General features: G+C 48.5%; 1 protein-coding gene across 2 annotated transcripts in view; it reads left to right on the top strand.

Moving 5' to 3' along the window:
- The first annotated feature begins 3,239 nt into the window (after positions 1-3,239).
- Positions 3,240-27,860, top strand: part of LOC147669065 (HAUS augmin-like complex subunit 3) — a 136,948-nt gene continuing 112,327 nt past the window's right edge. The window contains exon 1 of one of the 2 annotated variants that reach the window (XM_086948253.1): positions 3,240-3,371. Coding sequence is in view for 1 of the 2 variants with exons in the window: in XM_086948252.1 (XP_086804378.1) it covers positions 3,261-3,282 (22 nt within the window). In the remaining variant the exon portion in view is untranslated. The remainder of the gene's footprint in view (positions 3,372-27,860) is intronic. The other variant, XM_086948252.1, reaches the window with a different exon arrangement.

Here is a 27,860-nt window from a genome sequence, read left to right as displayed (position 1 = left end):
CGAGGGGCCGGTGTCCGAGGGCTGCAGTGGGCTGTTTTTTTTAGCAGTCTGGGGGGCTATTTGGGCGCTGTCTCTGTTCTTCTGATACAGTCAGTGGCCCAGTGGGAGTCTGAGTGGCCTTTCTAGAGGTGGATGGGCGCTCATTACCTCCGTTTAGCACAGGTATCACTCCCTTTGTCTCTCGGGTTCCCATTAATGTTTGCACATACTGAGCGGGGGCAGGGGGCCTCACTTGTTTCACCAGTGTAAACTAACGCATGCATTTTTTTAATCCCCCCCCTCTTAAAGATTACACCAACGCAGTGATATGAGGAGTGTTTATGCAAATGTGGGCCAATTTTTTTTTTTGTGTGCCCGGGCCGATGTGCATTCCTAATCCAACCCTGCCACGGGTCACTGTAGCTCCCAGCGTAGCCCTCCGCCCTCCCGACGGACAGGGAGCCTTCGATCGGTGTAGTAATGTGATCACGTTTACCACTCCGTGTGTGTGCAGCTTTGAACCAGAGCTAAGGCAGGCGTGCACTAGAACATTAGTAAACACTGTGCGTGTTGGTGTGTTTGCACGTCTGCCTTGAACTTTGTTTCTGGTTACACATGTATGCTGCAGTGTGCATCTGTGTGTGTGTGCAGTTTTCAAACTAAGAAAGCAGCGTGCTCGGGGCACTGTTAGATGAGTGTTCGATTGTGTCTGTGCATGTATGTCTGTATGGGCCTATATGACTGTTCACATGTGTGTATCAGTGTGTGTGTCAGTGCACAGGCTTGGAATTAGGGCAGGTAGGAGCACCGTAAGACTAGTTTATGCCTGCGTGTGTGTGTGTGTATGCCTGTGAGAGCAGGCCTCTATATGCCTGTGTGGCCGTTCACAAAAGTGTGCACTGTGTGCAGCATTAGGCAACGACTGTTGGTGTGTGGCGCTTTCATGAGTTGGTGTGTCTTGTTACGCACGGGCAGCGAGTCTCTGCATCTCTTTTTGTCGGTTTGTGGCACCATGTGATTGTGGCTGTCTGGCTGTAACTAGTATATATTCATTGACTCACTAACCCTCCAAATGTCTGCCCCAGGATAGACCCATGGCGCTAAATACGTTTATCAGTGATAAAATGCACAACTCTTACAACTTGGCGTGCGTGCAGTTCGCGCAGGCGAAATCTAATGATTACAATATGGGATATAGGAACGTCCCCCGGCTCCCATTGGCTAGCTCCATAAATGGAGGCTAGCCATTAGAAGCCGGATCTGTCCGTCAGGGCCGGACCAGATTCGTGGGCGTTCCCGCGATTTCTTCCCTCTCCGATCGTCATTGCGGCGGTGGGCGGAGTTTCGTTTTTTTTTAATGTTTGTTTTCGCCATTCTGCGGCCGACCGCTGACGGAGGAAGTCCAGGTGAGTGCCTTCCTTGCCGTTTCCTCCCCCCTCCCGCTGTCTGTGTACCTGCCCGCCCCCTCCCGCTGTCCCTGTGCCTGCCCGCCCCCCTCCCGCTGTCCCTGTGCCTGCCCGCCCTCCTTGCCGTTTCCTCCCCCCTCCCGCTGTCCGTGTGCCTGCCCGCCCCCCTCCCGTGCCATGAAAGCCTGTATGCCGCATGTAAATCGTTTAGAAAAGGGTCGTGGAGTATTCCCAGTGCTTAAATTCAATATTGGGGTTCATACTTTATAAAAAGCACAACATATGGGGGTTTTGCACAGATGTTATGTAGGTTAATGAAGACAAGCTCACAAATGCAAAAAGCCTTTATCTAGCTCTAAAGTGTCCAGCCTAAGTTACATTTTAGGGAGATCTCACTAGTCATGCGGTAGCACCTGAACACAACTTATGTCACCACATAAAAGGGTGTGCCGCGAAACGGCATGTACACCTTAATGCATGTTCATGAAGTCGATACCACTGGGTTTGCCGCATTATAGCGATGAGATGGTTAGGTACGCGGTGGCAATCTATGATAACCGCACAGACTTAGTACATATGGCACAAACCTGCAGAGGTTCCATAACAATATTTTTTTATTCAGGGCTTGGAGTGGAATGAAAACGTTAGGGGCTTATTAAAAAGCGGCGTGGCCAGGGAAGCATAACTAGGAATCCTTTCAAAGAGGTGTGGCCTTCGCAATTAAAGATGAGACTTAAAACAACAAACATAGGCCTAAAACATGCAGGACTTTTTGGCTTCACCAGTCCTTGTTAGCAGTGTTAGATGAATGAGTAAACACAATTACATTGCTATTGATAATTATAATCGAAAATGTTTTCGTTCTGAAAATATGGGACTGTGAAACAAACGATATTAATATTTGTGGAAGGGGAGAAGATGCTCTTCAGTGTCTCAATCAACACTTTTCTCCCCCTCACACCACTTTGATATGAAATCTCTATATGTTATACAGATTGCCGTGTGCCTGCCCGGCCCCCTCCCGCTGTCCGTGTGCCTGCCCGCCCCCCTCCCGCTGTCCGTGCCTTTCCCGCCCCCCCCTCCCACTTTGTGCATTTTGCATAAGGTACTGCAGTGCATTTTGTATCTTGTGATGCCGGAAGTTGAGTGTATGTTATGCCTTGTGAAGCGGGTGACTGCTGTGTATCTGTGTGCCTTGTGAGACAGGCATTGTGAGACTTCGACCTTCATTGAGGTTGGCAATGTAAATAACAATGCCATTTATTTATAAGTAAAAAATAAAAAGAAATGTCATAAAAAACATTGTCATTTACAATGCCAAAAGTTCTAACTTTCACAAATGCGAGACTGATTGCATTGCAAATGCGTATTACTCTGCTATTATTATTTAATTTTCTAAGAAGTCGGGGATACTGTGCTGAGAACCAATCCCTAGCCCATGCATAAGATTCCTTTTTTTGAAAAATTATTGCGACCTTTGGTCTTGTGTGGCAAAATACACACTGCTCTCCACTGGTGTAGATCAACAACGTGCAGCACTGATCTGCGGGACAGAAAAATCATGCAGAGCACACAGGGCACGGTGTAGGTAGCCGTCGTGCAGAAAAGTATACAGGTCAGGCAACAACGCATAAGGAGGAAGGAGGGTGTCACCCTAGCCTGTGCATGGGATTATGAACGGTAAAAACGAGAGCTGCTCGCTGCAGCTCATCCACTTCTTCCTGGATGCATTACAGACATGACACACACTTACAGGAAATCGATCCACACGTTAATTGACCGCACCTGGTGGCTGGTCTCTCAGCCCCTTATTTCTTATTCCTACTTACTGAGCAGAGCGTTAGTCCTTCCGGTGCAGTGAAAGGTCGCTTCTCTATGCGTGGAATCAACCGTGCTGGTGAGTCAGTCGAGGTGCGCATACGTACACCAAGCCTGGATGGAAATTAATACTTTTTCTTGGTTTTGAGGCTTCTGGCGATGAGACAGGTTCTTCCTCGTTTTAATTTAGGAATTTTTGTTCAGAAGTCTGCGTATTTGAGTAGATATCCACTTTGCGTTTCGATTACCGAAATACGTTTTGATTAGATGCGAGATGTGCGTGTTTGTGAGATGTCTTGTATAACCAGTACTTTTTCGAGTTTATCAATTAAGCGTGCTAAGGCTCACTGCCTTTTCTGTAGCATTACGTAGTGGTAGTCAGCACTGCAGCGTGCATGGCCTATACACCATATAGAGCGTTTACATTTTAGTGTGCGTGTATGTTTGTGTGTGTGTTTTTAATGCTTTTTTAACGGACTTGACTAATGTATTTTTCTTCTATTTTATTATCAATTCTAATTGGTTTAATAATATTGAAAGAGACGCTGTCTAAAAATTAACAAATTATGTTTATTTCTAGTGGAATTATTCGGAGTTCTCAGCTTTCTGTGCGGGAGTATATCGTCCAGGCCAGGTTTTTGCTTCACACTCACAGGATTTGTAGTCCTTTGCCCCCCACAAACACACACCTGATTTAAATCGGACAGGACTGCAACTCCCAGCGTACGATGGCTGAATAAGTTACTAACACGTGAACTTGGAAACTTGATAGCTCCGTAGTATTTATTGCCATTTGGAAGTGGAAACAATTTCACTGTCCTAAAGTTTACTTCTATTCATTCAAAAGCAGCTCGCTCAAGTGTACCGGTCTGTGTGAGCAGCGGAGCATGTGCAAACCAGGATTTTGCTTTTTATTTTAGGTCTTGTGGTTCTGATTTTATTAGTTAAAATAAGCAAGCACACGTGCCACAATGAAAAACCTGGACCGACTCGTTGAGGAACACCAATTATTGGACCTGCTAATTTTGGGAGCGCTGAGGTGGGGTCAGGGTAAAAACATGAGGAAGAGCGTGTGGATTACCTTGCAGGCCCTAGAATGTATGAAAAAAATGGTGCATTATGCAGGGTGACAGAATGGACAAGGATGGTCTCAACCCAGGTGGGTGATCTCTAGAGGTATGTATGTATAGGCATTTTATATAGCGCACTACTTACCCGTAGGGTCCCAAGGCGCTTCGACCGCTGCGAAACCCTTCCTGGCTTCCCTGAGAGATGGTCCCTTAATGGGTATCTCCAGGGTGAGACCAGGCATCCCCGGCGGTCTGGTGGGGCCGTTAGTGAAGATGAAGCAAGCTAATGCCCAGAGTTGCCGAGTGTGATCGCTGATCAGAGTGGGCACCGAGGCGAGAGAATTATCGAGTCCGCTGACCCTGGTCCAGAAACCTGCCGCGCCGGGAATCGAACCCTGGTCCCGGGCCGTCCTCTGCTCTCGGGTCTGCTGCCTCTAACCAGTGAGCCACACTACTTCAGTATGGCATACTTCTTTCCTTTGAAGATCTTACAGAGGCTTATAAGATTCACCTGGGACTCTTTCTACTGCACTGCGCGCTGTCTATCACTATACTAAACCACTGGAAAAAAGGGGATAGCAGTGCACCTAGGCAGCCACACATGTACTTCCTCTGGAAGGATGCATGCCATCACACTCCTCTATAGAGCATTACCCACAGATTTACACGTGCCATCCAAGAGCTAAGTCAAAAATGGGAAGAGGACTTTCCAGAACTGATTCCGGAATCACACTGGACCAAGATACTCACTAACATATACACAGTCTCCAGGAACGCCAGATTTAAACTCCTTAACTATTATTTCTTGCGTAGGGTGTATCTTACACCAGGGAGAATATTGCAGCATTTTGTGGCACAAGAAGTGAGGTGCCCTAGATGTGGGTAAACAAAGAGCTCAGATGGTACATATGGGCTGGGCTTGTCTGGAACAGCGAGAATTCTGGGAAGGAGTAATCCCAGGCAGGCACCTCCCAAGCACTCCATTGTTTTGCCTGCTGGGGGGATTCCCTGTTCAGCTAAACATAAAGTCAGTAGTAGATTTGTGGATTTAGCACCTGTGCTAGGGAAAAAAGTAATCACTATTAAATAGAAGGCCTCTGTCGGCCCCTCAGATTGCCAAATGGAGGGAGACCTTGCGGAGGTGGGTGGGCCATGAGGGAGCAGTACTATTCCAAGAGGTGAGGAAAGGTCGTTGCTCTGTAGGTAAGACTAGAGCTTGGGTCATGTTCAGCAATACACTTACTTTCAGTGTCGTCCTGTGGTCTGACTCTCACTACAGACGTGCTTGTGGAATGCTTGAAAAACTCTGACGATGACATCCCTGACCATTCTGGCTCACTTGCATAACGACTGTAACCAGGTTGGAGGAGCATACAGGTAGGAATTTCGGCTGGGGAACGGTGATATACGGAAAATGACAGGAATGATCACACCTTGCTTATGCTGGTTACTTGCTGGCGGCTGACATTGAGAATATGATAATATTCAAGATGGCATGTATGACCACAATGGCCCTACACGCATCCAATCCTCCTTACCTTGTGGACAAACTTAAGCTATTTAGAAGCACCAGGCCATCACGAAATGCCAAAGGACTATTGCTAGAACCTCTGACCTGTAAAAAGGAATGTCTCCTGGCACTATCCTGCTCGGAAAACGTAACCACAAAATGGAACTCCTTACCTCCGAAGTTATTCACCACCATCATCTATGACGATCTTCAAAACAGAACGGAAAGCCCTTCTCCTTCAAATGACATCTTCGTTTACATCTTTAGTGGGAACATACGTGCTCACCTCCATAGCTTGGCCTCTGACCATTGCAGTAAGATTAACTGCACTACCTCCATTACAGTAGACTCTACCATTTGACAGCGTGCTCACTGATGCAACTTCTATTACATACGTCCCCAGACATTTATAATTCTGTAAGCTGGTATTTTGCAATGTTTTTACATCTTCTATGTGCTACTGTAAAGCGCTCTAGCACCTTTTGGGTTATGTTTGCGCTATATAAATGTCAAACTCTTCAATGTTGATACTTCTACTACCCTCAGCCTTGAATAGTTGTATTTTATGAACGTCAGTTAGAGGTCGCCAGGGGTTGGATCAGCGACCCCCGGGATCGCCTTCCATTACCCTGGGACTGATCTTGCAACCCCTAGCTCAGAGGTGACCTGAGCAGCATAAACAAAACAAGGCCTCGCCCTCTAAACACTTATTCCCATTAATCGTGACAGAAACCAGGGTTTTCAATAGCCTTCTCAATTCCCTTATATGTGTGCAGTCCAACTACTCATATATGTCACAGTGCAGCTTTTCACAGAAAACACAAAATGTCAACTACCATCCACACTCGCCACTTTCATTCGTTGAAAAAAATGTGTGGGAGAGGAGAGAGAGTACCTCACCGTAGAACTGCCAATGGGTTTACTGGCTAACAATTACCAGTGTACCCACTTATCATCATTGGTAGCTCCCTCTCTTTTAGTGAAAGAGAAAATGAGAAAAAGGAAAAGAAAATACAAGAAGAACCAGTGCTTGTTCTCCTTCTCGAGAACCACAGACAGTGGTGATCACCCGTGTAACAGTAAGACAAGACAGACAACACTTACTATTGTGTATATACATATACCAAAAGAACCCCACTGAGAAATAAGTGTTATTATCACCATTAAAATTGCAGGGCTTGCTGGCCACTCAACTTTTATTCTGGGCTGCAAGCTCTCCAAATTAAAAATGGTTCCTATTAAACCATGTCTAATACTTCATTGCCAACCTGTTTCGTTGCTGTATTTTTGCGCAACTTCATCAGGGCTAACAGGGGTTCATCTTCTCATTCTTTCACTTTGTGTTTACATACAATACCTGTAATGGTAGCTAATGACATATAACAAAGTGGGACGTACATTGGCCATCAATGTTCACCATAAAACAACGGACAGGAATTCGTTACTCCACTACCGGTCATTCCATCCTCGAGCTTTAAGGGATAATCTCCCTGTGGGCCAGTTTTTGCGCTATTGGCGCAATTGCTCGTCCACTGAATCCTTCATGGAACAATCCGAGGAACTGGTGAATAAACTTGTAGAGAGGGACTATCCAATGAGAGTAGTCAAGCAAGCACGGAAGCGAGCTTCAAATACCCCCGAGAAGCACTCTTGGAAAGGAATGTGAAGGAGAAGCAAGACTGTATACCAGTGGTCACGACCTTTGATCCACTATCTACTAAGATGAGGCAAATTGTAAGGAAACACTGGTCCATCCTCGATACTGGCACCGATAAGATGCCACATCCACGTTTCGCCTGCAAAAGAGCCCCGAACCTTAAGGACAAGCTGGTCCACACTCTGATTCCAACTGCTCCATATGTTAGTTCCCTCCCAGCGGGGCACTATCTGTGTGCGAGCTGCTCTGTATGTAGTCTGACTCAGACAACAAAGCTGGTAACATTGAGAGATGGGAGGATCTGGTATCTTACAAAATTTAGTAATTGTAACACATCTCGTGTGATTTACAGACTGACCTGTAGTTGCGGACTTCACTATATCGGTTTGACATCAAGAAAGGTGAAGGTCCGAATATAGGAACATCTTAGTACTATCAAAGCTCTCTACACGCTTGGTACAACACTTTAGTGATTAAAAGACACGAACCAAGGGATCTCAAGTGGATGGTCCTGGAAAGGGTGTTGGGAGAAACACATAATATTGAAAATATACTGGCTAGGAAAGAGGCCAGATGGATGTATCTAGAACTAGCAGATAGGGAAGGATTGAATGATTCCATTGAATGGAATAAAATCAGTAAATGGAGTTTTGTACAATGATGACTTTAATTAGGTGCTGACCCCGTTCCAAGATGGCCGACAGGGCAATGTGATGAGCCTGGGTTATGTATAACAGAAGGTTCCCCTTTGTTAAACAAAAGCGCATGAGTGACTGGTCATAGTGGCAGTTGTGTTTGAAAGAAAAATTGTGGGCGTGTGATCTGGTGGTTTCTCTCCCCCATTTTTTATATAAATGAAAAAATAGCTTGCCTGTGACACACACATGATTATATTTTGCACCTCGTTCGAACACAATTTTTATTAAGGATTGTGCGGTAAACATTCAGGTGTGGCATACATGTAGCATTTATAATTCTAACTTCGTTGTGGTAGTTGTTTAGAGCTATTTTCCCCTACACTCTAATATGGCTGCCACTTTTGTGGACGCCGTGTATCAGATGATTACGCAGACGCATTGGCTGGTCGAGACCAGATTGGGAGCTAAATACACAGGGAACCGGGCTGTCCAAGCTGGAGCTTCCAAATAACGCCGGTGGGACGCGGCATTGGTAAGAGGGACGTTGCCGGTCGGTAAGATCTTTTACAGACAATATGGCAGTTATTAAAGGTGAGCCTATACATTTGGTTGAGTTTACGCTAAGTTTATGGAAGTGGCACGTCACTTGGAATATGTGCTACATGGTAATTGGCACTACAAGCATACATTATGTACAATTACAGAAGACCAGACTGTGGATGGTTTTCATAGGGACGCGTGATCGTTTGACCCAATGAGGAGGGTTATGGGTATGCTGTAACTTCGCAACCCCCAGGTAATTATACTCTAAATAATCTAAGTACCACCATAGCTTTTTACTACTCACTATGCCTGGGATGCAGGCATAGGATGGTTTTTATAACTGGCTCAAGTTTGTTATATGTCAGTATCTACCATTACATGTGTTGTATGTAAACACAAAGTGTAAGAATGAGTAGATGAACCCCTGTTAGCCCTGATGTAGTTGCGCAAAAATAAAGCAACAAAACATGTTGGCATTGGCAATGAAGTATTGGGCATGGTTTAATAGGAACCATTTTTAATTTGGAGAGCTTGCAGCCCAGAATAAAAGTTGAGTGGCCAGCAAGCCCTGCAATCTTAATGGTGAGAATTACACTTATTATTTCTCACTTGGGTTATTTTGGTATATGTAAATACACAGTAGTAAGTGTTGTCTGTCTTGTCTTACTATTACACGAGTGATCACCACTGTCTGTGGTTCTCAAGAAGGAGAACAAGTACTGGTTCTTCTCGTCTTGTCTTTTTCTCATTTTCTCTTTCACTGAAAGAGAGGGAGCTACCAATGATAAGTGGGTACACTGGTAATAGTTAGCCAGTAACCCCGTTGGCGGTTCTACCGTGAGGTACTCTCTCTCCTCTCCCACACATTTTATTTCACCGAATGAAAGGTGGTGAATGTGGATGGTAGTTGACATTTTGTGTTTTCTGTGAAAAGGGACACTGTGACCTATATGAGTAGTTGGACTGCACACATATAAGGGAATTGAGAAGGCTATTGAAACCCCTGGTTTCCGTCACAATTAATGGGAATAAGTGTTTAGAGGGTGAGGCCTTGTTTTGTTTATCATGTTCTGAGTGTGGGGCGGCCTCTCCCTCCTTTCCCCCTTGGCTCCTAATATACTGACGTGACCTGAGCAGCAAAAGGATCGTAAAGTTAACTGCGGTCCGTGATGTTTATTTTCCAAAGATTTTGGAAAGTGGTGAACAAAAAGGAGTAAAAGCATCAGAACAGGACTGTATATCCCTGAAAAAGTACCACACATCAGGAGTTAGACTGATGCATTATTGTGCTGGTGTCCCCAACACCGCACAAGAATGCACTAGTCGCGCAATAATAATGCCCCCAACCACCTGACAAGGCACGCTGTATGAGCTCAGCTGCACCAGTGTGCTGTGCTTTCAGAGTGTTTGGTCTTGCGTTTTTAATATTTTCTTAATTGCAGTGACTAAACTTCACACACTGCAGTACATGATTTAGGGAACTTTTGAGACTCCGTCCCTGCCCTTCACAATCAACGAAGCCGAGCCCTGACTGTTGTCGTTTTCTACTTGTTTCTTTGACATTAACAAATCTGGCCCGGCCCTGCCAATTACCACTCATCAGGTGTTAAACTAATGCATTTTAGTGTGGCCCATATCCCCAGACAAAAATGCTTACGTCATGTATTTATAGCACCTCCTGACACCATTGCTACTGTGTGGCACACGCTGAGACAAATGTTGGAGCCGTCATTTATTAAGTAAAGCAGCACAAACCTGGTGGGTGCAGGGCACACACTGTGTGTTGCCTGCCCACAGACTGCTGCATACAAATTGGGAAGCATTGCAACCACCTATCGCTAAATTAGAGTTTGCACTCCTCCTTGCCTGGGGGCTGGCTGCAAATGCAACATTGATGATGAGGAAAACTCAGGAGCGGTATGTGGAATGCGGACAGATCAAGGAGTTTGGCGGCGTTACTAGAGCCCGGGAGACTGATCGCTTCTTCCTGTCTCAACTTGAATACTGAGGACCTATGGCGTGTCTGGTAATTTTTTTGGGTTTATTGCTTTACAAACTTTACCTGCCGTTATTCCCTGTGCCAGCGCGCGCATTCACATGCTCCAGACTGTCCCTCTTTCTTTCACAAGGTTGTCTTGGGACCACGTCTTTGTCGGAGCAGGATCGTGCTGTTGTCAGCAGTCGGTAGCTGTGCGGCGTTCGAGGAACGTCATTTCTAATGCTATGCACTGTTTGAGTGCAAACTAAGTTCTCACACGTAGGCAGGGCACAAGTTCTAAAAAAAGAAGTGGGGGGGACGCAGTCACCGGAAGTGACGTCACAACAGTAAGTGACGTCATGAAAGGTGGCTTGCACCATCGGGCTCATTGCCTTCCCTCGCTCACCCCCTAGATGCGATTGCATCTGAGAAGTCCGCGCGTGAGCAGCGTGCTGTGAGCTCCGATCTCGTCCCAGAGAGGCCAAAGAGTGAAGTACAGCTGTTTGGCAGGGGGGGATAGCATCCACTCAGTAAAATAAGTGGGGGGACCCCGTCCACCAGCGTGGTACCCCGACTCGAGCCCTGCACGTAGGTGATCCCTGCATGTTCTTTTCGTCCTTGCTGTGGGAATTTACTTAGGTTGGATTTTTTTTCCTTTGCTGGCGGTGATCCGCACGCTCAACGTATCTGGCATTAGCAGATCATTCGAGTCTGCCATCCAGTGGACGGAGGTGCTAACAGCGAATGACATGCTCAAATCTAAATAGTTTTTTTTTTTCTCATAACGTTTGGAATATATATATTTTTTGATTTCTTCTTCTTTGTTTCTTGGTTCACTGGACCTTTACCCCGCATCAACTGGCATGCTCATTATTGTGCTCATTTTGTGTTGTGAACTTTTAGAACTTTTTTTTTCTCACCTCTACTTTAGTTCCTATGGTTTCAACACACTTTTAGTGCAACTATCAGTGGTACATGGCAAACACATTTGTGTCTTTGTCATTTATAAATTTTCCAGTTGGTTTAAACATGCAGCAGGATGGTATTATTGAACCAGTTGATGCCACCTTCTGGTTATCTCCAGTAGTTTTAGCCAGGAAGAGCTCAGTTGAACTACAACTTTGTATTGATTTAAGAAGTGTAAACAATGCCATCTGGATATAGAATTTTCCGTTGCCACGAATTGAGGATTTAATTATAGTAGTTGGACAGTCCGAATGGTATACTAAGCTGGATTTGAAAGCAGCGTACCATTAGGTAGTGTTGGAGGCTGAATCCTGTCCTCTTACAACCTTTGTCACACCTGATGGTACCTTTCAGTTTTGTAGAATGCTATTTGGTCTGGCATCTGCTGCTTCCGTTTTTCAGAAGATTATGACCAGGTTGTTGCTAGGTATCAAGAATTTTGTGGCATTCCAAGATGACATTCTGGTTTTTGCTAAGACTTGAGGAATATGGTGACATTCTCAAGAGAGTATTAATGCTTTATGTGAAAATGGTTTTACCCTAAGGAAGAGCAAATGTGTTTTTGTGGTCAAGGAAATAGAGTATCTGGGTCATATCTTGTCTTCTGAAGTGGTGAAACCTAAACAAGGTTTGGTGGAGGCGATTGTAAAGGCTCTGCATCCCCAGGACAAGGATCAACTTATATCTTTCCTAGGGATGTGTGAGTTCTATTCTACATTTGTAAGGAACCATTCAGATCTAACCAAGTGTTTCAGACACTTGTTGAAGGGGGAAAAAAACAGGTTTTACTTGAACTTCTTATCAAAGAAATTTAGTTATGATTAAAAAAAAAAAAATGATTTCAGCGCAAGAGCTTTAACCATATGTGGCTAGTCGCAGAACTTTTGTTACTGTGGATGCAAGTGGGTATGGAATCGGAGCAGTACTTTCACAGAGTGATGGAACAATGGATTCTACCATTGGGTTTGCGTCAAGAAGATTATCTGAAGTGGAAACCAGATACTCTGTGATCGAGAAAGATGTTCGCTTGCACCTGGGGAGTTAAAAAATGTAAGTTGGGGCGTGGCCAAGATGGCGACGGAGTAGGAAGTGATTCTAGTCCCCTCCGGCGCAGGGCCCTACAAAGCCTTGTTCAGCATCGGCCCCGGGCATCCCCTTGGGCTTTTTGGTCGCTCTGGAGCCTTCTCAGAGAGGTGGCCGGCAGTGGTGCGATCCCCGATGGTGCCTGAGCCCATGTTCGCGGGACCGGATCCAGCAGCGGTGCCCGTGGCCTGTGCGGCGCTGCGAGCTGTGGCGCAGGGCGGCAGTTCGGAAAGTCCTGGTGGTGTACGGCGAACGGAGGCTGGCGAGAGCACCTGGACACTGCGGTAGGGTGCTGCGGGGGCCTAGCGGCAACGAGGAATAGCCTGGTCAACACCGTGACCCCTGGTACCTGGGAGGAGGCGGAGCTTATCGCCCGTGAACCACTGGAGCTGCAGCGCGGCCAGCAGACTAATTGAGGCCGTGGATTGCGGCCTAGCTCGGGAGGCGGTCTGCGCTGCTTCCGGGACCCGCGCTGCTACACGGCGGCCCGGACTGTGGTTTGGCGCTGGGACGTCCCCCGGGGGAGCGCGGTCGACCCCCACAGAAGTGTGCAGAGGCGGGAACGAGGTGGTGAGTGCCACAGCCTCCTGCTTGGTCCCGCACGCGCCTGGTCGGTCTGGCCCGGTTGCTGGTGGTTGGGGCAGTGGCACAAGGCAGCGCGAGCACTTGGCCCCCCGGAGTTAAGCAACGCTGCAGTGGGGAGCCGGTGCGAGCAGCAGGTGCGCAAGGAGCGCTGACACAGGCATTGAGGGGGCCGTGAGGATCGTGAGGACAGACATCTGCCCCAGGTAGGAGCGATTGGCACCACAAAGGAGACTTTTGGCACGAGTTTGGGTTCCCCCCCCCCCCTCCTCCAGCTCAGGGGATGAGACTCTGCTAGAGCACTGGGCGGGCGAGACCGGTCTAATGAGTGGAGCTGGGTGGACGTCATTGGAGTGAGGCCTAGCTGGTCGGGGTGCCCGCTTGCGTTGTGGGCCTCAGGGGAAGGTCGGTCCCCTAGACTTTCGACTTTCTCGCAGCATTGCGACTGGTGGTATGACAACGCCCTTGGTATTGGTGTGGGGGCGGGGGCTGGAGCTGCGGAGGCTGCCTCCACTGGACCTGGTCTGCCTAAACCCACTGAGACGAACAGGGACAGCAATTGGGGATCTGGGCACACGCCGAGGACGCGTGGAAGGGGCATTGACGAGATTCTGTCCTGTTGCGGGGGGCACCGTCTGTGGTGTCTCCCAGGAAGTCAAAGAGGGCCGCAATGTCTACCGTTTTGCGCAAGGGGAAGAACGGTAAAGACGGCCAGCTGAAGAACACCCAGCAGCCGGCTTCCCCTGGCCCGAGCTCCTCTCCTAAAAGGTCTGACGATGAGGCTCCGGTCACCAAAGCTTTCATGACTGACCTCTTTAAGTCCATCAAGGAGGATATCTCGGACCTCCGAGCGCAACTGACGTCTGATCTTCGGGAGGTGCGGAGAGACGTGGACGGCATTGGGGAGAGAGTGGCCATGCTGGAGGATCATGATCTCAGCATGGCGAACGACGTCCACCAGTTGCAGCAGGACGTGCTGAGGCTCACAGAACAGAACTTGGACTTGCAATCCCATGCGGAAGACTTAGAGAACCGTTCTCGAAGAAATAACATTTGCATACGAGCGGTGCCGTGGGATGGCGAAGCGGGTGATCTACGTGGCTATGTGCAGGAGCTCTTCCTTCAGATCCTGGGCAAGGAGGATGTGCATGAGATTCGGATGGATCGAGTCCACGGAGTTGGTCTACCGCGGAGGGGCGGAGGGCCGCCCCCTGATATACTCGTTTGTGTCCGTGATTTTCAGCTAAAGGAGAGAATCCTCAGAAAAGCGCGAGACGTTCCAACTCTGCAGTTCCGGGAACACCGCCCGCAGCTCTATCAGGACCTGGCGGCAACGACTCTTCAGAAAAGACAGGAGTTTAGGCCAGTGACAGCATTTCTGCGGAACCACAACATTCCTTACTCGTGGGGCCATCCCTTCCGCATAGTTTTCCGGTGGCAGAATAAGCTGGCACATATCCGCTCCCTACAGGTGGCAAAGGAGCTACTGGGCATAGAGGATGAGTCCCCGGCCTCAGGGGCGGGCAGCCCTTTGACGAGGCGGCATCGATCCTCCTCTTGGCACAGGTCGCGGGTGGCCTGACCGAGCAACCAGCTTACAGGAGAGGGGAGATGCGGTGGCCTCCGTTGCCTCAGCGACGTTGACGACTTCACAGCAGAGCTCCGGAGCGGCCTGACTTGTGGGCTGCTGGCCTGAGGGCGCCGGAGGGGCTCGTGTACTCAGGTTCCGTGGGTATGGTGGTACTTTGTGAGAAGACACCCCGGACCGAGGCCTTGGGAGTCCCGCATGGAGTCTCCCGTCCCCTTCCCAGTGACTACTCTGTGCGCTGCACCGATCTTGGACTATTCGTTGGGACTGCTAAGTATATCTGTTTGTTTTTGAGTTGGGGTTTGGTTTGGGGGGAGGGGCACTGGGGTGTTGTGGGGGGCTTGGCGGGAGGGGGTTGGGTGGTGGTGGCGCCTGGTATGAATGTATGGTATGCTTTTCTCTCACTGCTTCTGTGTTCTTGGTGCTCTTGGTTGTCGGGCCTCTTGGTGGGACTGTTGACTGGGTGGAAGCTGTTGCTGGTCTTGAGTTTTCGGACACTGTAAGGGGTACAGGGTTCTGTGTAGACCCGGTGGAGACGGGGGCGCGGGGCCAGGCGGGTCTGTTTCCTAGGCACTGGAGGAGTGGGAAGGCACTCGCATCGAATAGACAGGGGTGGATTCTAAATTTCCCTTATGCCGCTTAGTATTGGGACATGGAATGTCAAGGGACTTAACTCCCCTCAGAAGCGCCAAAAAGTTTGGAAATATCTTACTGATCATCACCTGGATGTTGTGGGACTCCAGGAGACCCACCTGGCGCGTAAAGACGAACTCCGGCTGCGCCATAGACACTTCCCGCTAATCTATAGGGCCTCTGCATCCACTAAACATAGAGGAGTAGCGCTTCTCTTTCGAGCGTCTCTACATTTCCAACCTTTGGGGATTAGCTGTGACAAGGAAGGGACGTGGCTTATAGTCAAGGGAGTGCTCGATGGAGTGACCTGTACGTTTGTGGTGGTGTATGTCCCCAACTCAGGGCAGAATGCTTTTCTCCGAGACCTGCTTGACAGGGCGGGGGTAGGTATGGGCGGAAAATCCGTTTCGCTCGCGGATTTTGCGGATTTTCGGGAAATTCGCAATCCGCGAGATTCGCGAATCTCCCGCAAAATCCGCGAGCAGCGGATTTTGCTCGCACTGTTCGCGTGAGTTCGCGGCTTCCCAGTACAACTTCGCGCCCCGCGAATAAGTGCTAAATTGCAGAAATACGATCTTAGCAAAACTGAAACTACTTGCCAGGTTCAAAAGTTCAGGCTCATCATTAGTAGCCATTTCCTGTAGTGCTTCCTGAGGGGCCCCTCCAGAGTTCAGTTGCCAGTTGCAACTATTATGTGACCCTGCTCTGAACCTCAGAATAGTTACACATATGCCACAAAGGTCCTGAATTACAGCTAAGGGAGACAAGCAGGAGCCAGGCTGGAAGTTAAAATCCATTAAGCAGCCCCTAATTCATTATTGTCAGTTGGGGCAGGGCAGGTGTTGTAACTAATTTTGCAACAATGAAAGCACTTAGCAAGTGCAAAAGATCACTAATCAGGGCGCACTAAGGAAGCAGGTGCCAGCTAAAAAAATATTCTGTGACACATTAATCAGCCCCAAATTATTTCAGGTCACTTGAGGCAGGGAAGGTGTGCTTTGCTTTGCCGAAAATAATGTACACTGGACAACCAGAGGGTGTGGTGATGAAACAGAGGGTGGCATGGGTGGGCCAGAGGGTGGCATGAGTAGTCAGAGAGTGGCAGTGGTGATAGAGAGTGGCAGTGATGAAGAAGAGTGTCCCAAACAGGCTGGACACGTAGAAACAACAAGTTCGCAAAACTTGCGACCCGACAGGTAAGTTCGCAAATTGCGAAATTGTAAAAACCCTCGCGAACTGGCAGAAACACGGGCGAACACAAAAAAAAAAAATTCGCGGGAATTCGCGGATTTTGCGGATTGCGAGTTCGCAAATCCGCAAAATTCGCGAACGCGAGATCCGCAAAATTCGCCCATGCTTAGGCGGGGGACTTTGCCGAAGGCCTTATGGTACTTATGGGGGATTTTAATATGGTTTGGGACAGAGATCTAGACGGCTCACGGGCGCAGAGGGCGGGTGCTGGTGTGTTTTCCGCTGAGAATCAGGGTATGATTGGTGAACTTGGCTTGGTTGATTGCTGGAGATTCCTACACCCCCAATCGCGCGACTACACGTTCTTCTCCCCTGTTCATCACTCCTACTCCAGGCTCATCACTCCTACTCCAGGCTCGACCATATTTTTGTGAGCCAGGCCCTTCAAGGGGATATCCGGGATTCTAGCGTTTTCCCTCTGTCTGTATCGGATCATAGCTTGCTGGTACTAGGGCTACACTGGCCATCCGGGGGGGATGGAGTGAAGAAATTGTATTTTCCACCGGCGCTTGTCAGGGATGACATCTCCTGCAAGGAACTGCGAAGGGCAATAGGGGAGTTCCGGACTCTCAATCCGGCATCGGACACCTCCCTCTTTAATACCTGGGATGCGTGTAAGGCCTCTATAAGGGGCACGTGCCTTCACCTTAACGCCAACCTCAATAGGTTGAGGCGGAAGGAGCGGGAGGACCTGGAGGCGGAACTGGCTACCTTAGAGCAGGCCCACAAAGCTAACCCGTCTAGGCTTACTCTGAGACCACTGACTGCAGTGCGGGGTAAATTAAAGGCCCACTATGCCAACCGTGCGGAGTTTACCCTGCTTCGGCGCATTTCCTACTCTCAGGGGAATAAAATAGGCAGACATCTGGCTCGTCAACTACGAGATAAACGGGAAAGGGAGTATATAGGTGGCATCTTGGACTCTTCGGGATCGCTCCGCCACAGTGATGCAGATAAGGCACACCTCTTTGGCCGGTTCTATGAGACACTTTATAGGGGTGACTCCCTAGATCAAGCAGCTCAGGATCGCTTTCTGGCTGACCTCCCCATTCCACGGGTGTCGAAAGAGTGGAACGAACTGCTTGCGGCCCCTATCTCTAGAGAGGAGGTGTTGGAGGCTATCAGGGACCTTAAGCTCCACAAAGCTCCCGGTCCGGATGGCTACACGGCGTTGTTCTACAAATCCTTTGCTACGGAGCTCTGCGAATTTTTGGTACCCCTCTTCAACGAAATGGCAGTCACGGGTCGCACCACGGGCTCCATGGCCGAGGCTATGATTTCCGTGATTCCTAAACCGGGGAAGGACCTGTCCCACTGCTTGTCCTACCGCCCGATAGCTCTACTCAACATGGATGCTAAGCTATACTCCGCTATTCTTGCAAGTAGACTTCGGGATCTGATGCCGGCCATCATTCACCCAGATCAATCAGGGTTTATTAAGGGACGTCAAACGCACGACAACCTGAGGAGGGTGATTCACCTCATTGAGAAGGCCACAAGGTTCAGTCTCCCGGCAGTGCTGGTGGGGTTGGATGCGGAAAAGGCCTTTGATCGGGTAGACTGGAACTTCATGTTCCGTACTTTGGAGGCCTTTGGATTCTCGCACCAATTCATTACCATGATTCGCGCGAACTATAGCGCTCCTTGCTCCAGGGTGATGGTTAATGGACACCGCTCCGCCGGCTTCGCTCACACCAGGGGTACGAGACAGGGCTGCCCTCTTTCACCTCTGCTCTTTGCCTTAAGCATCGAGCCTCTGGCCATCGCGCTGCGTGAACAGGAGCTGATAAAGGGACTCCCCTTTTCGGGGGAACAACATAAAATCTCCCTTTTTGCGGACGATGTGCTACTCTCTGTGGGGGACCCGGCGCAATCTCTGCCGCACATTAAAACTCTGCTGTCCAGCTTTGAAGAAGTAGCCGGATTCAAAGTTAATTTTGATAAATCTTATATCTTGAACTTGACACTCCCACCGGCCGAGTTAGAGCGATTGCGACCGCTTAAGCCGTTGGCATGGGCACCGGCCTCCCTGCTCTATTTGGGGGTCCGACTGACACCTTCTATTGGCTCCCTGTTCGCAGCGAACTTTCCGCCTATGTTGTCGGCTGTGAGGGGGGAACTGGATCGGTGGAAGCCGAAATACATTACTTGGCTGGGCAGGATCAATGCCATCAAGATGGTCCTCCTTCCTAAATTTCTATACCTTTTCCAAGCCCTCCCTATACCAATGGAGATGGATTTCTTCCGACGACTGAAGACCCTCTTGCTGAAATTCATCTGGCAGGGTGGACGGGCACGCCTCTCCTATGCGACTCTGAGGCGCCCGAGGGAGGAGGGAGGAGTGAGCCTCCCGGATATGCACCTGTACTATAAGGCCGCACAACTGCGGGTCTTGGTGGAGTGGTCGCAGCAGGAATCTGAAAAACACTGGCTGCACATGGATAGGAGTGTGGCTGGGAGGTCGATCTGGGACCTGGCTTGGAAACCCAAGCCAGACAGGCCTAGGAATGCTTACGTCACCACTCCCACAGGCACTGTCCTGAAGGTGTGGGACACGGTATCGGGAGACGAGCGCTGGACGTCGTTCCCCTCCCCCTTCACTCCTTTGCACTTAAATCCGGCCTTCCCGCCGGCGCTACAGGAGGGACCATTTCGGCCTTGGAGGGAGGGCGGTTGTAGGGCCCTTACGCATCTATTCCATGGCACGGAGCCCCTCACATTCTCTAATTGCATGCGGGACTACGGCCTGCCACCCACGGAACAGTTCCGATATGCCCAGCTGATCCACTGGGCAACTTCGCCCGGTCTGAGAGAGGCGGCTACGAGACCACCCTCGCCTTTCGAGGCCTTTCTTCTACGGACCGCCACGATGAAAGGAACGATCTCCTTTTTATATAAGCTGTTGCTTGGCACGGTGGTCTCCCCTCGTCCCCGCTATATGGACCACTGGGAAGGTCAGCTGGGTAGGGACATAGCGGAAGGTGAATGGAAAGGTCTCTGGCGGGACATTAAGACCCACAATCACTCAGCGGATCTAAGAGATGCCCATTTCAAAACTATGTTTGATTGGTACCTCTACCCCTCAAAACTTCATCGCATATTCCCGGCAACCTCGGATCGCTGCTGGAGGGGCCGTGGCTTACTGGGAGACTTTCGCCACATCTGGTGGGACTGTCCAGTCATTCGACCTTTTTGTACCGAAATTTTATCTCATACCAAAGACATGTTAGGATACCCGATTCCGGACTCCCTGTCCTTTGTTATCCTGGGCCTCCGAGATCCATTATTGGAACATCAGACGAAAGCAGACAAACTATGTGGCTTTGTTTGGGGGCGGCTAAGCTAACACTGGCTGCGGCCTGGAAGAGACCGACGGCCCGGCTATGTCACTATGGCACGCGAAGCTATGGAGGTTGATGAGCATGGAGAAAATGGCGGACATCTTCTTGGGCAACTTTAAGAACTTTATGTTCCGGTGGGGGCCATTAGTCAGGTTCTTTTCGAATGGTTTGCCATCTGCTGTCTGTCCATCGGCCTTACGAGCCCTTCACCTTTTCCAGGTCTAATTGCCCGAGTGATGTGAGTGTGTAGCGAAGAGAGAGAATGTGAGTTGGCGCCACCACCTGGGGAGGGGGGGGGAGGGAGGACAGCGGGGGGGTGGGAAGGGAGCATAGTTGGGGGAGTTCTGTATTTGTTGCGGCACTGCATGACTGAGGGAGGAACTTGCCTACCCGGGAATCTCCCAAGACATTTAGTGTAACTGGATTGCCCTTCCTCATGGAAGAATCAGCAGAGATATTGAGGAACGTCTGGCGGTTGAAACCCTTAGCCGTCACTATCTTTACGGACTCCGCTTTTTGCGGTTGGCTGTAGCTCGAGGCTTCTAATGGGTATGTCGGAAGTTCCTGCAAGGCTAATGTTTGTGCTGCTGCAATATTGCCGCTTGTTTTTCTCTGTCTTTTTCCTGTATCTGTTTCTTATTTTCAAATACAATAAAAACAACTTAAAAAAAAAAAATGTAAGTTATATTTGTGGGGAGGCTCATTTGGTCTACAAATGGGCAATCGCCCTTTGGTGGACATTCTGAATGGGCACAAAGTTAAGAAATTACTGCTAGGCTATCTGTCAACATACTTGAATTTAATTTTGATGTGGTGTATATTCCTGGAGGAAAGAATTGTAAAGCTGATTGTTTTATCAATGCTATCTGTTGTTGACCAAGTGGAATCTAATGAAGAAGAGGTTGAAAAATGCATAATAGCATTGATTTAGGATGTTGTGTGTGGCAGTGTGCAGGAATGGTGAGACGCTGTTAATAAGAATGTGGATCTTAAGGATGTAATTAAATATGTTTTGTAAGGCAGGCCAAGAGAAGAAAAAATTACATCTGATTTACAAACGTACTGGAAGGTGGCTGATGAATTATCTTTTGAGAGTGGTGTTCTTGTTAGAGTAGAAAAATGTATTCCTCCTGGGAGTTTCAGAAAAAGAATAATTGAAACCACCCATGCTGGTCGTTTGGGCATGACGGCTAACAAAAGATGCATTAGAACAAGGTACTGGTGGCTATCCATGGACAGAGAGGTGGATGAAGTTGTCGGGGATTGTGCTTAGTGTTGCATTAGTGACAAGCACTTGGTGACCTCAGTTCTCAGTTCCTGAGCCTAAAGTTGTAGTGAGTCCGGATAGTGTGTGGAAGAAAGTATCGGTTGATTTATTATTTTGGGGGGGGGGGTGAGCTTTTTCATGTTTTTCTAGTACAGATGATGTATTTGGTTGTATTGATGGACCAGTTATCTAGATGGGTTGAGGTTGAAGGTGTGGCTGCCAGTGAACTCAAGTTTTCCAAAGAGGTATTTTATAGGGAAGGAATATCAGCAGAGGTTTTATCTGATAATGCAGTACAATTCACTTCCACATCTATGCAAGTTTATTTTCAGCAAAAATGGCATTAAACATGTACACACATCTTTGTATTGACCTCAATATAATGGAAAAGTTGAAAGATTTAACAAAGTGTTGGTGGAGTGTGTGCAGATTGCCCTTGGATCTGGAGTGGATTGTGCTGATGCCAATAGGGACACTAGTTGGTCTTATCGTACTACTCTGCATTCAGTCACATGTCAGGTGCCTTTTGAGTTGATGAGAGGAAGGTGTGTCAGCTCATGTCTTTGTCTGGATTGGATCTCGGGTGTGATCCACAATGAGTTGCACTTAAAAGCATTGGCTGGAAAAGCCAGAGCTACAAGTGATGCGGTTAGTAGGTTCAGGGTGAGTGAATTGGAGAGTAAGAGTAAGCACAAAAATGCTTTGGAGGTACAGATTGGTGGTTAGGTTCGGGTCAAAGATCCTCTACTGTGAGTCAAGGTTTGTCCAAATTTAGAGAAACCATACAGGTAAAATGGGTTTGTGGAAATTCTGTACAGATAGCTAATGGGCAATGATGGAACTTGTCTCCTGTGGTGAGGGTTAAGAAAGTTGTGGAGGAAGATGGTGAGAAATCAGTTGGTCAAGAATCTATTGGAAACAAGATTGTTTACTGTTAGACCTGACATCATTGGCTTGAGTCTCTCCTCCATTTTTTCTGTTTGCCTCCACTGTTTTACGATGTTTTGCTGGATAATGCTTTGGGCACTGTGCCGCTGCTGATCAGTGCCACGGTGCAAGTGCTCCCTATGTTAAATTGATGTATCGATTGAATTCCATGTTTGGCTTATTTGGTTTACTGTCAGTCCCTAGTCTAGTGCACCAGGAGTGCCGGGGCTTGTAAATACAAATGCCGCTCGTGGGCTTGCAGCACGTGTTGTGCCACCCACCAGAGCGGCCTCGTAAAAGAATGTCTACGGGTCTGTCATTGCGAGACCTACGTGCAGTCTAGTACTGTCACGCTGACTGCGCAAGTACACCTACTTGCCAGTCCCTAAACCTTCCCTTAACTTCATGTTAGTCACCACTATGGTAGGCCCACGGGCAGGGTGCGTTGTAAGTATAAGGTAGGACGCGCCCGACCAAGTTGGCATGTCCTAATAGTGAATTACAGCCATCTTCGTTTTTCACTATTGCGAGGTAACCTGCTCTCCATTAGTTAGAATGGGCCGCCGGGATTATTAATGCTATAATCCTAGCTGGCTCGGGGAGCATGTTGCAATGTCGAGTTTGGTATCCCTGAACTAGGGGTTTAATTACGCATCCGTTGGTGTGGATGGTTTTTGGACTCTGGGTTTGAAAATAGCACTTTTAGAAAGTGTCTATTTTCTTGTCTAACAATTTCTGGTTTCTGCTGGTTTTGCGTGTGTGTGACAGGAGCTGGGTGGCTCCAGAGGTCTGAATGAGTCAGTGTGGGATGAGTGGGACATTTGCGTTGAGAGTAGGGGGAGAGTAGTTGCTGATAGCCTGCCCTGCCTGATACAATGCTGGCTCCACCTCCTGCCAAGCGGCTGATGGCTCTGTGCCTGCCATGGACGATCCTAGCCCCACCTCCTACCAGGAGGCCAATAGCTCTGCTCCTGCCGGTGACATTACTGGCTCCACCTCCTGCTGGGCGTCTGAGGACCCAGCCCTGCTCAGTGAATAGGCCAGGTGCCTCTGCCTGGCTCCACCCACAACAGACCCAGGATGTTGGGAAATTCCTCTGCATGGACAAAGGGATCAAAGCTGAAAAGGGGTATAAGAGAAGGACCCCTGAACCAAGAATTTAGATCACTTCTGACAAGAAACCCTGAAACCAAGGACAAGAAGCCTGCTGATCCAAGGACTTGCCTACCCCTTCTGCCAGTGTGCTGTTTGCTGGGGGGAATCCTGCAGTGCTTCTTTATTTTTGCAAAGGAACCAGGAGAGAGGAACTCTGTGTGTACTCTCACGCTTGCTAAGAAAATCTCCAAGGACTGGAAGAGTGCCAGTATCCTGTTGAAGTCACAGGGCTAAAGGTCTTCATCTGCTTAAAGTGCTATTTGCTGGAACCTGTGAATCCAGCACCTCTGAAAGAACCAGCAATCTCGACGCCGACGGACGTCGCCGAATCCAGCTCGACATCGTGAGTAACGGCTCCAGTGTTCCGCTTCCTCGACGCCGGGCCCGATCGATGCCAGCAGCAACGCCAGTGAATAGTGAGTTCGGCTCCAGCTCCAAGGGACCTCGTGTCTGCACCGCTGCTGATCGCATCGCCCTCGTGCCCTCTCGACGCCGTGAGCGCTGCTCACACTTGCAACAGAATCATCGACATCTGCTGAGGCCTGATCGACACAGACGACGCGACGCCGGAGTGCTCGACGCCGCTGATCATCGTGTGCTTCATTTTCCAAGGTACTGTGTTGTTGGGGGATCAGTGTGACTCTGGGCGCGACGTAGCGCTCCTCGCGGTCGACGCCGAACCTTTGGATTAACTTTGCCTCGACGTCGTGTAACTCCCGTGTGGGTTACATTGTTGCCAAGAACTGTGTTTCCAGGAAGAAGAGTTGCTTTGATACGAAACGACTTTGTGCTAAAAAGAAACTACACTTGAACTATTATTTTCCCTTCTAAGAGTATTTATTAAGATTGTGTATATTTTTGTCGTTATTTGGTCTTGTGCTAAGCCTTATATAAAAATACTTATTTTTATAATACTACTGTGTCGTGTCCATTTGTAGTGTATTCACTTTATTACTGTATGTGGTCATAAATGCTTAACACACAGCCTCTGAGATAAGCCTGTCTGCTCTGCCAAGCTACCAAGGGGGTGAGCAGGGGTTATCAAAGGGTGTCATCCCCTTGCCCTGACTAGAAAAGGTGTGTCCCTATTTGTCAGAAGTGTATACCTCTGCCAACTAGAGACAGCCGGTTCTAACATTTACAAGTGGAGCAAGGATCTGGTTGTGATACCTAGGAGGAGTTCCCTTGTCAAGAAAATAACCAGAAGATTTATTGACTAAATCTTATAGCTATTTGTCGTTGTACATGTGTAGTTTTGTTTTCTATGTGTGGTCTATGTATGTTGTTTTCCTTTGATCTGGTTTGTTCTTTAGTTAGTGAAGGGGAAGATGTGTAGTATGGTCTGGTGCTGTGTGGAGGTGATGATGGCGAATGCCATATGGGGGTTCTAGAGTTCTGGGTGAGTGTAGAGCAAGGAGGCAAGACAGTTGGGATGGTGGCAGCTCTTGGGCTCTTAATTTCTGTAACTTGTGGATATTACTTGGACATGTACTGGATACCATTGATAAAGATCTTCATAGGACCAAGCTGTGTGTGGTATGGTAATTCCACACTGCCGCCACCCCCTTTCTCTTGATAAGCAGTGAAAAGGAAAATGACTCCTCTGACTGGATGAATGGCCAAAACGAAAATGGCCTAGTACTATGGGGAGAGAATCAAAATGCCACTTACACTCAAGGCACTTCCCGCTCATAGTGCTGCCCCTCTCCGATATCCAGGTGATACTTTACATCATTTCTGCATTCCAGTCATCTATTTTCTTATGGAGTTTGGGCTATTAATCACCAATACAGAGTTTGCCTTCTAAGCTGCTGATACTTTATCAGGCCCTGTCCTCACCTCACCGGTGCAGTCACTGGTGCCATCGAGAATCTACTACTGCATTACTCTATTGACTGATTTTTATAAAAAGGCATCTCGCTCCACTAAAGTAGATCAACATGCGGCAGCACTTTTCGGTTCAAAGGTCAAAAAGACTTACCATACCTCTCTAGTATTATTAATGCTATCTCAGCTTCCCATTGCAACCAGACCAAAATTCAAAACTGTCTGCATCATTGGCAAGGTCCTTCACAGCTCCACTCCACAACACCTTGCTACTATGTTAAAGCGATCTGGTTAGAGCAACCAATCTTGGTATGCAGGAGCGCTGCATTGAGAACCCGCTCACCTTCTAAAAGGTTAGACCAGCCTTAACTGGATTTCTTTACCTCAAGCTTTGTGCAACACTCCCTCAGTGGTCATCTTTTAAATCCGAACTGAAAGTCCTTCTTTTTGAAAGACATTTCAGTTAATCTTTCTGTCGGGCATATAGTCTTCACTGAAGCTTGCCTTGAGATTTATCACTCTACTTTGGTGTTATATTAGTCTTAATTAAGACTGGTACCTATTTACACCTTGTTACTCAGCGTTCGTAACTGATAAATCTTGGGTAATGTTTTACTTCTTTTGTCGTACCTGCTTATATCTTACTACCCAATATTTATTGTTGATGTAACTTCTAAATCTCGATGCAAAGTTCTGTTTCTATTAAGTCCTTAATGCTTAGGAGTAATGTCTCTGCTATATTATATCATATCTATAAATGAATACAGGTGGCCGAACGGCTAGAGCGGATGTGGCCTAATGGCCAGAGTGGTCGACCTCGAAGCTAGGGAATTGAGTTTGAGTCTTTGCATGGATGCTCGGCATCCTGTGATTCAGGGCAAATCACTTAATCTCACTGTGCCTAACAAACAATGATTGTGCCAGTCTCTAACGCTTCTGGTGCTCAAGTAAAACGAAGCAAACACAATAAGAAAATGGACGGAGTGCTGAAACTTTTCAGACACACACCCCCAGTCACTATTCGATCCAGCATATGGCTGGGTCTGAACTGGAGGTGCAAAATGAGCAAAAGAAAGATGATGGATTCTATGTCGGGACTGGAGGCTCCGATTATGCTTTTCTCTCTTCGCTTTATAATCCAACCAATTTTTTCAGCAGCCAGAAAAGCATCAAATTTCAATCCTTTCCCAAAAAAGGGGGAAAGAAACACCAATTTACAGAAAAAACAACAGAAAACTCGAACGGGACTACAAATCTCATAGTTCCAAGAGGTATTGTCCCTTAAGTCCATCAACAGTGTTCATGCCATCTACATAGACCCTCCATCTTGGCTGTCCTGCCTCTTCCTTCGCCTCTTTGCAGCCAGTTAAGTGCTCTTTTCCTGTTGGTGTATGCTTTGTTGCCCTGGGCACTTGTCTGGAATCGGGAAGCACATGGGGGACTGTACTGCATTTTCCTGCTGTTTTGTTACTGTTGGTTGGATCTGCTTTCACAGATTCCCTATCGGCCGCGTGAGCACTCCTTACACGGCCAATGCCGATTGTCTTGCGGTGCTCGTTTGGACCGCTATGGGCGCGCCTGCGTCTCGTTGCTACCACGGTGCGGTCTCCTCAGTTGAGGAGATGCTCTGCAAGAGTTGGACGCTGGAGCCTTGTCCCCTCACTGCCTCACCTTTACGCCCCAAGCGCGGCGTAAAGGTGAGGGAGTCTATATTTCCTGCAAAGGTGAGGGGGTCTATATTTCCCGCATTCAGCACCATTAATTCACGCCCCAGCGGGGGTCCGTATTGTGGTGATACCGCGTTTTAATCGCTTGCGGGCAGGTTTGTGTGCTCTTGTGCGGTTGCGCTGGGAGGCGGTTTCTTCAGCGTGGTCAGTTATCTGATGGCCTTCGCGCGCCTGGGAAAGGTACAAGCCTTAGGCAGTTCTTTGACCTGCGTGTTCAAAAGACTTGCAGTCCTTTGGTCAGCCCACATCCTCTCTGGGTTCCCCATGACCATACATCCAGGTTTTGCCTCTGTGACACTTTGATTAATTTCCAGCTTGGTTGTTAGTTACCCTAGCTGTTAGTACCAGTGGAGCAAGATGATCTCTATGTGTAGGAGGAGGTCCAAGATGAGTACCTCCCCTATGATGATGCTTTCTTTGATGCAGTAGACTCCTATTTACCGCTGTATGAATGAGGTTGTGGGGTCCATGGAACAGCGCCTCTCTGAGAGGATTGTACAGGAGTGCACCAAGTTGGCGCAAGGCCATTTACAAGCCCCAGATTCTGCCAGTACTCCCACCCCTGGGGAGGGGTCTCACCCCCAAAGAAGAATTGTCCGGAGGGTGGCTCTGCAGAAGCGCAGGGGGTGGACAAGGGTGCATTTGATCACTTGAAGAGTGCTCTTTTTTGAGCTTAGGTTCCCCCCACTCTTGCCCGCCTCTTGTTCCAGAACCCATCCTGCCCTCCGTGCCGTTTTCTGCGACCAAGGATAGGGATTCCTCCGGGGATTCGAACGATGATGCGGGGTCCTCGCGGGTTTGGCGCCCTGCTGGCTCTTCTGCCTCTCTGCCGCAGGACGATTCGGGTATGCTGAACCCGGATGAAATAATTCATCCAGGGTCAGTGGCCTGGAACCCTGGGAATACGGTGGCTA

Source organism: Lissotriton vulgaris, unplaced genomic scaffold, assembly GCF_964263255.1.
Source record: "Lissotriton vulgaris unplaced genomic scaffold, aLisVul1.2 SCAFFOLD_1082, whole genome shotgun sequence".
Lineage (NCBI taxonomy): Eukaryota > Metazoa > Chordata > Amphibia > Caudata > Salamandridae > Lissotriton > Lissotriton vulgaris.
This window is presented reverse-complemented; position numbering and strand designations above follow the sequence as displayed.